General features: G+C 49.0%; 1 protein-coding gene across 2 annotated transcripts; it reads right to left on the reverse strand.

Moving 5' to 3' along the window:
* Positions 1-477: 477 nt before the first annotated feature.
* MANEAL (mannosidase endo-alpha like) lies at positions 478-6,396 on the reverse strand. 2 transcript variants are annotated; one of them, XM_007101529.4, is made up of 4 exons: positions 5,762-6,396; positions 4,460-4,569; positions 3,165-3,241; positions 478-2,053 (listed from the first exon to the last, which is right to left on the reverse strand). In XM_007101529.4, exons 1-4 carry the CDS (start codon positions 6,309-6,311, stop codon positions 1,417-1,419), a joined length of 1,374 nt encoding a protein of 457 aa, XP_007101591.2. In that variant the 5' UTR covers positions 6,312-6,396; the 3' UTR covers positions 478-1,416. The 2 variants fall into 2 exon arrangements, with proteins under 2 accessions (XP_007101591.2, XP_007101592.1); XM_007101530.4 differs by lacking the exons at positions 3,165-3,241; positions 5,762-6,396 and having other exon boundaries at positions 4,460-4,530.
* Between the last annotated feature and the right edge of the window lie 7,189 nt (positions 6,397-13,585).

Here is a 13,585-nt window from a genome sequence, read left to right on the forward strand (position 1 = left end):
GGTCTCCCCAACTGAGTCACAGCAAGGGGACCAGGCCTGCCCCATCCATGGGTGGGGTTTAGTACCTGTTACCTAACTGGAGCTGGGAGTCCTTGTGGTGACCAGTAGGGCTCACTTCTCCCCTTTCCCCTCACACCCCAGTTCTCAGAACTGGGATTCAGTCTTGAGCCCATAAACTTCTCAATACGGTCATTTCCAATGCCCGTATTTTCAAGTAGATCCTAAGAATTTTGCCAAGAGGGTGTCCCAGGGCCAGCTTTGAGGGTCCCTGCGATTAGCATGTTAGTTTATTTGTAAATAAGCACTGGTTTGTTAACTATTCCCTCTAGAAATCTTGTTGAAACTGATTTCTTAAGCAAACTCGACTCTTCGTCGTGCTAACACTGTAGCCAGCCCATCCCATGTCAGTTTGTCACAGAATCTAAGGAGTCGAGAGTTTGTGGTCCTGAAGGGATCAAAAGGAAAGCTGATTTGAGAATAGGAACAAAACGTCGTTTTTAATACAAATCACAGTAGCACTGAAAACGGCTCTAGTGAGTGGGCCTCATTCAATTCAGGCAGCTAAAGGGAGGGGGTTGTCCTAGTCCTACCCCTGGAGCTAAATGTTCATCTAGGAAAACGGAGGCTCTGGAGCGCAGAGGTATTTTCTTCGAGGAAAAAGAACTGAACTCCCAGCACTGGGCAAAACAGCAAAAAGGAAAAACTTATAGCTGTGCTTAGGCACTAGCTACAAGGCCACACCAAATTAGGAAAGCTGGCTCCTGTAAGCTTAGGAAGACAGGAGCCATTCCTGGTCAAGTGTCCCCCCAGCACCTGGCACGCGGTAAGGTGCTCGCTGAGTATGTGTTGAATGAATGTGTGAATGTTCAGGATTATTTCCTGATAATTGGGTTCGGGAATCTACTGGGAAGAGCTTAAACTGAGAATTTTCCCTTTTAGAAAGTCTTAAATGTGGTTCCCTAACTTGGGGAAGACAGATGATGTGGGAAGGAGGCCTGGAGAGGGCGCAGGTTGGCAGAGAGCAGGGTGCATGCTAGCCCAGAGCCCTGACACCCTTCTAAGACCAGTGACTTGGTGACTCCAGAACACCAACCAGCTGAGTTCCAAGCTAGGAGGGATTGTTTTAAAGTGTTCTGACCGAGGATGTGGAGCTGCCTTGGGCTAAGCCCAGCCACCTGCCAGCCCCTGGCGTTCCCTCTCTGGAACACCGCCTAGTTTCCTGTCCCTGCAGGGCACCCTGGCACCCACCTGCCTCAGAAACTAGCTCTGTTCTCCACGGGCCCTGACTTGATGGGCCCAGAAGTACTCAGCCGCTGACTTGGGAGCGAGTGCCCACAACCTCAGCCGAGCCCCACGTGGTGACATCTTCCAGTGAGGCTGGGACGCCAGCACCTCCCGCCCCTGCCTGCAGGCCCCTCACATCAGCCACTGCTCCTTCTCTTTGCTGAAGTGCTCCGCCCAGCGGCGCGTCAGCTCTAGGTACAGGCTGGGCTGATGAGGCAGGTAGTCCAAATACAGCCGAGTCGGCGTCTTCTTGGGAATGGCCTTCTCAATCTGGGTGCCCTCGTGCCACTCATTGAAAGAGGTGATGGAGACGATCTCGGGCCTCACGGTCAGGGCTGCCTGCAGGGCCGTCTCATAGTACTTGCCGTTGACCCTGTTCCGCGTATTGTGGTTGTTCCAGGGCCGGATGCTGGTGTCAATGTAGCCAGGCCCCACGCTGGGAATGAACATGAGGTTGTTGGCATCGCAAAAGTTCTTCACAGCTTTCCAGTTCTGATGGGAGGAGCCGAAGGAGAAACCATTGGAGGCAAAGTAGGTGTACATGCCATCAAATCCGGCGGCCAGGATGTCATGGGTGTGGCCCTCCTCCACCAGCAGTGCTATGAAGACACCATCGTAGGGAGTGTTGCGGATTGAGTGGGGCCCGTTCGGTGTCAGGAGGTGGGCCCAGGCCTCAGGGGATGTCAGGTAGGAGTCATAGATATAAAAGAGTGGGAGGCTCTTACCCATGCTGTTCTTATAGCGGTAAAATGCACCATGGGAGCCATACCTGAGGAGCAGGAGGAAGAAAAGGCTGAGCCAGCAGCCTAAGAGAAAAGAAGCCAGCACAGCCGGAGGGCTGGCCATGAATGAGATCTTTCCTGATATCCAAGCACGATTTTGAATCCAGCTGGACTCCACAGTTGGACTCATCATGCCTCTAAGCAAGAACCCAGTTCCCTCCCACCCTCCCCCAAGCCTTGTCATTCCTCTATTTAAGCCTCACTTCCCTGCCCCAGGCCGAGCCACCACCATCTTCTATCTGGACTGTACCGACAGCCACCTAACTGGTCTCCAGGCTCCCACTTCCACCTCCCTATAACCCAGTCTCTTTTTAAAAAGGTGTAAATCAGATCTGACTGCTCCTTTCCGAGACCAGCAGGGCGCCACCTACTTGATCCGGCCCTGCCCACCGCCATTCCTGCTATTACCCCATCTATCGCTTCACTCTGGCTACACTGGCTGCTGTCAAGCTTGTCCCATCAGACGGCCTTTGCATCTGACAGCCCTCTGCCTGGAGTTTTCTGCCTGCCCCAGATCTCTGCAGAGCTGACTCTTTCTTGAGGTGCTGGCTTACATGTCATCTCAGAGAAGCTCACTGGACCACCCATTCTAAAGTTGTTTCTTGGGCGCACTCTTAACACCCTGCTTTATTCTGTTATTACTTCTTCATAGTATGGATCGCTCTTTTGATCTGTCGTCTGTAACCACTGTCTGCTCACTGCACACCCACCCTAGGATGTAAACTTTGCTAGCGCTACCCACTGCTGTACAACTGGGACTTAGGACAGTGCCTGGACACCTGAAGGCACTCAATAAATATTTTTTGAATGAATGATATATGCAAGCCATTTGCAAGCCACTTTCCACGTATATTAGCTCACGTAACTCTCACAAGTCTCAAAGGTTAAGAGGACTGCCTCTGATCACAGAATGGAGGCCGCAGAACCAGAATTCAAACCCAGGTTGCTGTCTCCAAGCCCAGTACTCTTTTACTCTCTTTAGATGCTGGGGACACGGGCATTCTGCCCTTTTTTTGTCTCTTGACCTGCGCCTCCAAGCCTTCTAGCCCTACCCCCATTTTGATCCCCACCAAAATCCAGGTCCCAGAGCAGCCTTACGTGTCAATGATGTACTTGACGTTGTCATGCAGAGTGATGTCATCTCGGCCCTTGTAGGGTTGGATGTGGAAGGCCACCTGCCACAAACAGGAGATATTGGTCAGGTGAGTATCTGTCCAGGGGCCACAACCTATAAGGCTCGTGCTTCAACTATGGCCTGGAGAAGAGGCTGAGTTCAGGAGAGACCTGGTAGTCATGGGCACAGTGTAAATAAAAGCAACCACTGCCCTCAGGGCCCAAAAAACAGGGGTGAGTTTTCCCACCTCCCACAGCAGGGCCTCTGGGAATCATTCTGATGGGCTGTTGCAGGCTGGCCAATAGGTTTCAACTTATGTGCCAGCTCCCAGTGATCGGCACTAGCTGCCTGAAACTATGGGAAGAAGTGTCCATAGGAAAACGTGCCATGATCTATTTAATGTGCCAGTGATGGGCTCAGGAACAGGAGTGGGGCTCCTTTTCATCGTTTTTCTTCTTTTGCCACACACAGGTAAGGGCAGTGACTTACTTGATTGGTACACGTGGGGAAAATAACTGGCCAGCTCCATCATTCCTCTTGAAAGAGAGCCTGCCTGATGAGAGCACGTGTTGTGCTTTACTCCTTGAGGCCCAGCACTGCCTCCCACTAGGGAGTTGAGGCTGGAGTTCAGTTTGTGGGCCCATTTGGCCCTTGCCTGCCCTCTCTCCAGGCTCAGGGTCTCCAACCTAACCTCTATCACCGTGATATTAATTTAGTCTACCATTTATCCTGTATTTATTTTTCCCCAAAATTTTTTTCAGAACTCAAAAAATAAGAGTCACATAGGCACCTGGAGACATGGTACAGATGAACTGGTTTGCAGGGCAGAAATAGAGACACAGATGTAGCGAACAAATGTATGGACACCAAGGGGGGAAAGTGGCGGAGTGGTGGTGGTGGGATGAACTGGGAGATTGGGGTTGACATATATACACTAATATGTATAAAATAGATAACTAACATATATACACTAATATGTATAAAATAGATAACTCATATATACACTAATATGTATAAAATAGATAACTCATATATACACTAATATGTATAAAATAGATAAGAAGAACCTGCTCTATAAAAATTAAAATAAAATTCAAAAAAAAAAGTGACATAGGCACTATTTATTAGACCCCTACCCCCAACACCACACTTGCTTCATATTTGCATACCTGGGCTAACCCCAAGAACTTTGTTTGGTCGAGGCACTATCCCTGTGGGCGGAGGAGGGGACATCTTCAGAATCGGCCAGAGAGCATTTGACATCTTCTTGGAGACTCACCTGGATGTTGTACTGATGGGCAGCGTCCAGAATGGCGGGCACCAGGTCATCTGAGGGTTCCCCATTATCATCAGCCATGCCAGGTGGGTACCAGGACAGGACCAGGACGCCTGAGACACAACACAGAGGCTACTTCAGAGACACACAGTACCCCACAACAGAGAATTCCTTCCTCACAAACCATCTCCAACTGCAGAATGGTTTCTGAATGAAACCTTGAGGGAGACTCCTGCCAGGTTCTCTTCTTGCAGATCAGATCCCTGAGCTGTGAGTCCTGGAGCTGTCCACGCCCGCAGTGCTGAAGCTCAGTGACTGCAGGAACCCTAACGTGCCAGGTCAGGAAGGAGCCAGAGAGCCTCAGCAGCCTCTGGCCTGCATTACCAAGTAGTTAAAGGGAAACGGGTGGACAATGACACACCCACCTGGAAGGCACAGTCCTGTCTCTGGAGGAGAGGAGCTCCTCTGAGGTCCCTCAGGGAGAGGAGCCCTGAGCAGACGTCATTTTACCCTTGCCGTGGTTAATAACATTTGTCTCAACTGTCTGCCCCTCTAGATGGCAGAATCTTGAGGGATGGCCTCTGTGCTATTTATCTGTGAATACTTCCCACCACTGTCTGGCATTCGATTTTCCCCCCACTCGTTAACGATTTCCAGAGAAATTGAAATGTACTGTAAAATCCAGCAGAATTCAGTGACAAAATTTGAAATAAGTCAGCCTCCCCACCCCAGCCTGCCTACAGAGGGGCTTCTTTTCAAGCAGAGTACTTGAAGAGCTCCCAGGCCCCTTACTGCAAATAGAGCAGGGTCCATCATACAACGTGGGCAAACTTTCCTTTCTGCAACCAGCAAACTCAGGAAAGGCTGCTGCCCTACCCTGTGCCTAGTGTGAAAGCAGAGGCCATCCCAGGCACTACTGCTCTGAGCCCCAGACTCCTGCGGGGCCAGGGCACCCAGGCCTCACTTACCCAAACCGAGAAGCCCAACAGACTGCCCTTCTTTCCTCGCTCTCCCTACCTGGGACAGCCCTGGTGCAAACGCCTTCCACTGGCCCTCCCAGCAGCTCTGCTCTAGGAAGGGGCCCTGGGATGGTAGGGGGTCAGAAGGCAGAGGTGGAGGAGTCTGAAAACTAGAAGATGGGGGCGGGGTCTCCTGGTGAGCAGGGGATGAGAGTTCTAGAAGAGAAGAGGTAGAAGCCAGGCTGAGTGGGACCAAAGGCCCCGTGATAGGAGCAGTGGAAGTTGGGGTGTGGGAACGAAGAAAGGGGAGGCTGGGGGCCCAGCGACGGGGGAGGGGGGAGCTCACCGATGGCGGCTTCCTTCAGCTGGGTCATGTGCTCCCGCAGCACGTCGGGGTCCCGGGAGCTGTAGGGCCCCAGCTCCGGGTAGAAGCTGGAGCCCAAGTCTTCGGGGGGGCTGTGGCGGCCGCGGGGGTAGCTGGCCGAGATCTTGGGGTCCCAGTGCGGCACCATGACGTGGTCCCAGTGAATGTAGTGGCCCTCGCGCCGCGGGCTCCCGTACCACGAGTAGTAGAAGGCGTGCAGGTCCGAGTAGACGCGCAGACTCTGCCCGGGGGCGGGCTCGGCCTCCGCTGGGGCCGGCCCCAGGGAGCTGCCCGGGCCCGCGGTGCGGGGAGGCGGCGGCGGCGGCGGCGGCGCGGCGGGGGCGGCCGGGGCCCGGGCGGCCGGCCCGGGGGCCCCCTCGGGGCGTCGCTCAAAGGGAGCCAGCTCCAGGCCGGGGCCCAGCGCCGGGAGTCCGTCCGGAGCCTTGAGCGTGCGCAGGCCCATGAGAGTGCCGAAGGCGAAAAGCAGCACCAAGAACAGCGCGATGCAGGCGCGGCGCCGCCGCCGGGCCATGGCGGCCCCCGCGCTCTCCGCGTCCCGCCCGGCTACCTCCCGGCGCGCCGCGCCATGGCTGCCCGCCCGGCTCCCGCGCGTCGCGCAGCCCTCGCGCGTCCCAGGGAGACGGCGACTCCAAGCGCCGAGCGCGGCGTGGGCGGCTCCCGGCTTCTCCCCCGCAGTGCGGGCGGGCCCGGCACACAGAGAGTGCAGGCGGCGCAGACCAAGTGGTCGCGAGCCGCGGGGGGAGTGGACGGGGAGAGCTACGAGATCCCGGGCCAAAGGAGCAGGGGCCAAAGTCAAGGCGCGTGGCTCGCGGAGGATCTGTCGCCTTTCAGCCTGGGGCAGCGGTGAAGGAGCCCGCTGGGGGAAAGGGAATGCCCTCCTCCCGCAACCCGGGAGAAGGTCCGGGCGGTGGCGCTGGAGGGCGTGGGAGCATAGGGCAGGGTGGAGAAGAAAGCAGTGTCTGTGGCTGCCCCTCTCTCCAACGACCTCCTTCCCCGCTAGGAGTCAGACACTATAGACACTGGCTAGAGTGGGAGGACGAGGGAGACCGTGACTTGCGCAAGGTCACATGGACTGGGCCTAAGTCCAAGGATCAGGACTGTCTCCTCGCCAGAGCTCTTGTCACTGTCCAGCCTGCCTGCTCTCGGGCCAGTTGTCCCAAGCTCTCTGTCCTTGGACAACCTCCTATAGTCAGTGAGGACTAAATAAGATGGCTACCATGAAGCAGTTTTCACAGGGCCTAACAAAATTAGCACTCAACACTTGCTCGAAGTTCCTTCTGGACTCTGAGCTCCAGAGAGCAGGCGCTGGGTCACCTTTACCTTTTTAGATTCCAAGGGCTTGGAAAACAGGATGTGACACTCAGTGCCCAGGGTTGCTTGTGGAGTGAATAACAGACTCTGATGTGATATTCTATAGACAATGTTAAGTTTTTCACTCAACACTGATTGTTCCTACTCTGCGTTACTCATTATTTGACTCATTAAGAAAAAGTTTTGTTTATCGTCTGCCTCCTTCTCTGGTCCATGAAGACAACAATTGTGTTTCATCAGCCACTGTATCTGCAGTGTCTAAAACAGGGCTTGGCACACTGGTAGGCGCCAGATTCTCATTTCTTAAGTAAATGAATTGTCGGAAACCCAGGAAGAGGAGGAGCAAGGTTGGGAAATGTGGGTAGGTTTGGAGCCCAGGAAAGTACATTCGAGAGAATTCATGGGCGTGTCGACGAAAAATTAACCAGTCGATCTAAGCCAGAAATGGAAAATATTATTCGAGCCATATTTGAGGATTATAACCTGGGAAGAGCATCTCAGAAAGCTCTGAGAGCTGTTCCGCCCATTAAAAGTCAAGGCACAGTTATATAAGTTTTTTGAGACAGAGGGCTGTACATTAAATGACGTATTATTGACAGTTTACATAATCCAGATCAAAGCCCCATGTGAGCCCTTAGCAAGAAGGAATGTTATCCAAATGCTGGAGAAAGTGGGGAGAACCCTACTAGCACTGTTGGTGGGAATGTAAATTGGTGCAGCCACTATGGAAAGCAGTATGGAGGTTCCTTAAAAAAACGGAAAATAGAACTACCATATTATCCTGCAATCCCACTGCTGGGCATATATCTGGAGAAAACTCTAATTCGAAAAGACACGTGCACCCCAATGTTCACAGCAGCACTATTTACAATAGTCAAGACATGGAGGCAACCTAAATGTCCATCGACAGATGAATGGATAAAGAAGATGTGGTGTATATAGACAACAGAATACTAGCCAGCCATAAAAAAGACTGAAAAATGCCATTTGCAGCCACATGGTTGGACCTAGAGATTATCCTACTAAGGGAAGTAAGTCAGACAGAGAAAGACAAATACCATAAGATATCACTTATATGTGGAATCTAAAATATGATACAAATGAACTTATTTACAAAACAGAAACAGACTCACAGACTTAGAAAACAACTTAGAAAACAAGCTTACAGTTACCAAAGGGGGTAGCAGGGGGAGGGGGAGATAAATTAGGAGTATGGGATTAGCAGGTACAAACTACTATATATAAAATAGATGAACAACAGGTCCTAGTGTATAGCTCAGGGAACTATGTTCAATGTCCTGTGATAAACCATAGTGGAAAAGAATTTTAAAAAATAAGAATGTTATCTTTAAGGAGTTGTCTTATTGATGCTAGGAGAATGTTGCTCTTTATAGTTGAGCAGGTATTTCTGCTGATGGGGAAGGTTTGGTTGATGCATGAAGCAGTTATACAATGCACAGTGTGGGGAGAGAGGAGGCCAAAGGGCACATAAAATTTTTTATGTTTAAATTTTTCTGGTCCTGCCATAAAATATGAATTTTATTTCACAGCATTAAGTGTGAATTAATATTAGAGAAAGGCAAATATTAGAGAAATGCAAATATTAGAGAAATTAATATTAGAGAATTAAAATTAGAGAAATGCACATTAGAAAATGCAAAGAGGGGCTTCCCTGGTGGCGCAGTGGTTAAGAATCCGCCTACCAATGCAGGAGACACGGGTTTGAGCTCTGGTCTGGGAAGATCCCACATGCCGTGGAGCAACTAAGCCCATGCGCCACGACTACTGAGCCTGCGCTCTAGAGCCCGAGAGCCACAACTACTGAGCTCCTGCTCCTAGAGCCCGTGCTCTGCAACAAGAGATGCCACCGCAATGAGAAACCTGCGCACCACAACGAAGAGTAGCCCCCGCTCACAGCAACTAGAGAAAGCCCAAGTGCAGCAACGAAGACCCAATGCAGCCAAAAATAAATAAATAAATAGATTAATTAATTAATTTAAATAAATAAATAAAATAACCTATTAAAAAAAACTACAATGAGGTATCATCTCACGCCAGTCAGAATGGCTGTCATTAAAAAGTCTACAAATACCAGATTCTGAAGAGAGTGTGGAGAAAAGGGAACCCTCGTACACTGTTAGTGGGAATTTAAGTTGGTGCAGCCACTGTGGAAAACAGTATGGCGGTTCCTCAGAAAACTAAAAATAGAATTACCATATGATCCAGCAATCCCATTCCTGGGCATATATCCAGACAAAATTGTAATTCAAGAAGATACATGTACCCTCTGGGACTTCCCTGGTGGCACAGTGGTTATTATGACTCCTTGCTCCCAATGCAGGGGGCCCAGGTTCCATCCCTGCCTAGGGAACTAGATCCCACAGGCATGCCACAACTAAGAGTTTGCAGGCCACAACTAAGGAGCCTGCATGCGGTAACTAAGGAGACTTCCTGCTGCAACTAAGACCCAGCGCAAACCAAATAAATAAATAAATATTTTTTTAAACAAAGAAGATACATGTACCCCTATGTTCATAGCAGCACTATTTACAATAGCCAAGACATGGAAACCACCTAAATGTCCATCAACAGATGAATGCATAAAGAAGATGTGCTACATATATACAATGGAATACTACTCAGCTATAAATAAGAACAAAATAATGCCATTTTCAGCAACATGGATACAACTTGAGATTATCGTACTAAGTGAAGTAAGTCAGAAAGAGAAAGACAAATACCATATGATATCACTTATATGTGGAATCTAAAATATGTTACAAAGGAACCTCTCTATGAAACAGAAACATAATCAGGGACACAGAGAATAGACTGGTGGTTGCCAAGGGGGAGGGGCGTGGGAGAGGGTTGTATTAGGAGTTTGGGATTAGCAGAAACAAACTGGTATATATAGAATGAATAAACAAGGCCCTACTGTATAGCACAGGGAACTATATTCAATATCCTGTGATAAACCATAATGGAAAAGAATATGAAAAAGAATGTATATATATGTATAACTGAATCACTTTTCCCTACAGCAGTAATTAACACAACATTGTAATTCAACCATACTTCAATAAAAAATCAATTTAAATAAAAAAGAAAAAAAAGTGTGAATTAAGTAGAATGCTTTCAGCTCCAATAGCAAACACCTGATTCAAACTGGCTTACACAATGTGGAAACATATCTCACAGTGCAGGAAATCCAGTGGGAGGGCAGAGTGGGTAGATGCCCTGGTTCAGCAATGTCATTAGGGACCTGGGATGCTTCCATCTCACTGCTCTGCTGTCCCCATCATTGACTTCACACCAAAAGTGGCTCCACTCAAAACACAAAATGACTGCCACAGGTAGTTGAGGCTGCATGCTTCCTTTTGCCATCCAACAGACAACGGTAAAACTGATTTCTCTTTCCCAGAAGCCCTAAGAGGCATTGGTGGTATAGTGGTGAGCATAGCTGCCTTACAGAAGTCCTAAGCAAGCAGTTCCTTGAATCACATTGGTTTAATATGATTTAGGCCTGTTCAACACAAACAGATTTTTGCCAAGGGGGAATGGAATGACCATGACTGGATTAGATTAAATTTTTGCATTGAGTTAAATGTTGGGGAGAAGACCATAATGTCTACCATAGAATCAGATGACTCTGGGAATGAATAAGAGAAAAAGAATAAGGATGGAACTTTCAGGAACACCAGCATTTATGGGTTGAGCAGAGGAAGAACACGTGAAGTAAACTGAGAAAGAATCATTAAAGAGGAAGTTAGAGAATTGGGAGTGGGTAGTATGGTCTTAGATAACTAGTGGGAAGGTTCCCCAGCTCTCAATTATTCCACTATTTCTGGGACTGCTCTGCAACACAGTGGTGGTCCCCACTGGCCATGCCTGGAGTCCTTGACACTACCACCCATCCCTAATGGTTTGACCCGGGGCTAGAACTCTGACCCAAGGTGAACTGACAATAGCGCTCTGTTTCCCATTGTACCAATCATGGACACTGACCCAAGAGTCCTCGATTACAATCATTCTTTGGGATTTTTCTCTCTGGTGCTGAGGATAGATTCAATCTTTCTCTCAAAAGGCAATGCCATTAAAAGAGAAGGAAAAAGAGAAGAACTTAGTGGTATGGAGTTCCTGATTTGTTTTCCTCGAGGCCTGGTTTCAGTGTGAAACCCTGAAATAATCTAGTAAGTTACAATTTTATTCTAAGCAAGATGAGCTCGTGGAGGAGACTTTATTGGTTGCCCAAGTTAACCTAAAACACTGAAACAGCCAGTTGTTTTACCAGCAAAACAGGTTTATTCAGGAGCAGCAAAGAATTGCAATTTGGGACAAACAACTATTTGGGGAACCACATGCAAGTCTTGGTAAAACCAGGGAGAGGAAACTTTATAGAGAGGGGAAAGTTGGGAGGGGCAAAAAAATCTATTGGAGGATACTGTGAGTTTGAAGTATAGTGGCTTTTCATTGGCTGACTTGTGCAAGTCTCTTATTGGCTGAGTTTTTGCCAGGCAAGGAGAAAAATCTGTATTCTTCCAGCTGGCAATATAATTAAGTAGTGTCACTTCCTATTGGAGAAGCAAGGTACCCTCTCTTCCTGTTGGGATCTGTATTGATGCAAAGTGGTACATGCAGGAGAGCTCCACCTTCTGGTCTTCTGACTCCATTTTACTTAGGTTTCCCTTTATTAACTTGTACACCTGTCAATCTCAAGCAGAGATTGAGAAAACGACTTGGGAGCAGGGAGGTCATTTAAGAGGTAATTCTAGGAAGCAAGAGTGAGGATCTGAAAAGAATGAGACAAGAAAGAAAGAAAAGCCAAACTAATGATGCGTGATGGAGGTTACTGCTGAAACCGAGCAGGACCCTGTGGGGCTCCTGGGCATGGAAGCCTTTCTGTGTCCCCCGTTTCTTGTTTGGAGGAAATAGGCTTCATTCAGCCCCCACGACCTCCCCTGAGTTCCAAAGGGCAGGTTCAAACAGGTCCTAATCAGGGAAAGGAGGGGATGCGGAGACAAGGAAGGAACAGTCAGGAAACAATAGTGCAGGACTTCCCCGTGGCCCAGTAGCTAAGACTCTGCCCTCCCAATGCAGGGGACCAGGGTTCGATCCTTGGTCAGGGAACTAGATCCCACATGCCCCAACGAAGATCCCACATACCCCAACGAAGTTCCCACATGCCCCAGCGAAGACCCAGTGCCGCCAAATAAATAAATAAATATTTTTTAAAAACAAGAGTGCAACCTTGGGGCAGGGTCTTGGTTCCCCCTCAAGGGATACACATAACAATATCTTTGAGCTGTTTTGCAGAAACTGAACACCCCCACCAGGTGGGAGAAGTTAACTGTATGCTGCCCACAAGCATGGAGACCCCAGACCCATTGGAACCCGAAGGCTGATGACGCTGACTCCCAATTACCTCACCACCAGCCAATCAGAAGAACGTCCATGAGCTGACCACGCCCTCCTCTTTGAACCATTTACAATAAAACTCCTCACTACCCCCTCCAGGTCGGGACACACAATTTTGAGGGCATTAGCCCGCTGTGGCCCCCTTTGCCTGGCAAAGCAATAAAGCTTTGCTAATAAAGCTATTTTTTTTTTTTTTCTGCTTCACCCAAAACTCTGCCTCCCAGATTCAATTCAGTGCTGGCGCACAGAGAACAGGTTTCGGCATCACAACTGTAGATAATGGGGCCTTTGTTCCACCAGGACTTCTGAGAAGTGTACGAATGCCTCCCAGAATTAAGAGATTCAAGGAACTTCCCTGGCGGTTCAGTGGTTAAGACTCTGTGCTCCCACTGCAGGGGGCGTGGGTTCGATCCCTGGTTGGGGAACTAAGATCCCACATGTGCTGTGCAGTGCAGCCAAAAGAAAAACCTAAAACAAAATAAAATACCATTTAGAATTAAGAGGTTCAAGACTAAAGCAATTATCTACTGGTCCCCGATCTGCTGGGTGAGTGTTTTCTCTAGGGCTGTTAACTTCCTCATACTTCTGGTCTCCTTTGTGCCAAGTAGGCTCCCTGATATCAGAGGAGGTCCTGAGGCAGGCATTAAGACAGAAAGACACATTGTATGTTTGAAGTGGGATGCTGCCAGTGAAAAGTAAGTTTAGGCTTGCACAGAACTGTCTACCCTGACTGTGCTGTTATAAAAAATTGCCACAAATTTAGCAGCTTAAAACAGCACAGAAATATATTATCACACAGTTGCTGGAAGTCAAAATTCTGGGCACAAGTGTGACTCAGCTGGTTGTCTGCTTAGAGTCACACAAGACCAAAACAAAAGCGTTGGCAGGACTATGCTCCTTTGTGGAAGCGTTGGGAATGAATCCATGTCCCAGATCATTGGCAGAATCCAAGTTCTATGCAACTGTAGGACTGAAGGCCCTGTTTTCTTGTTGACCATCAGTTGGGGATCTTTCTCACCTACAGGCTGCCTGCATGTCTTGGCTTGTGGCCCCCTTCCT

This window comes from Physeter macrocephalus, chromosome 3, assembly GCF_002837175.3.
Source record: "Physeter macrocephalus isolate SW-GA chromosome 3, ASM283717v5, whole genome shotgun sequence".
Taxonomy (NCBI): domain Eukaryota; kingdom Metazoa; phylum Chordata; class Mammalia; order Artiodactyla; family Physeteridae; genus Physeter; species Physeter macrocephalus.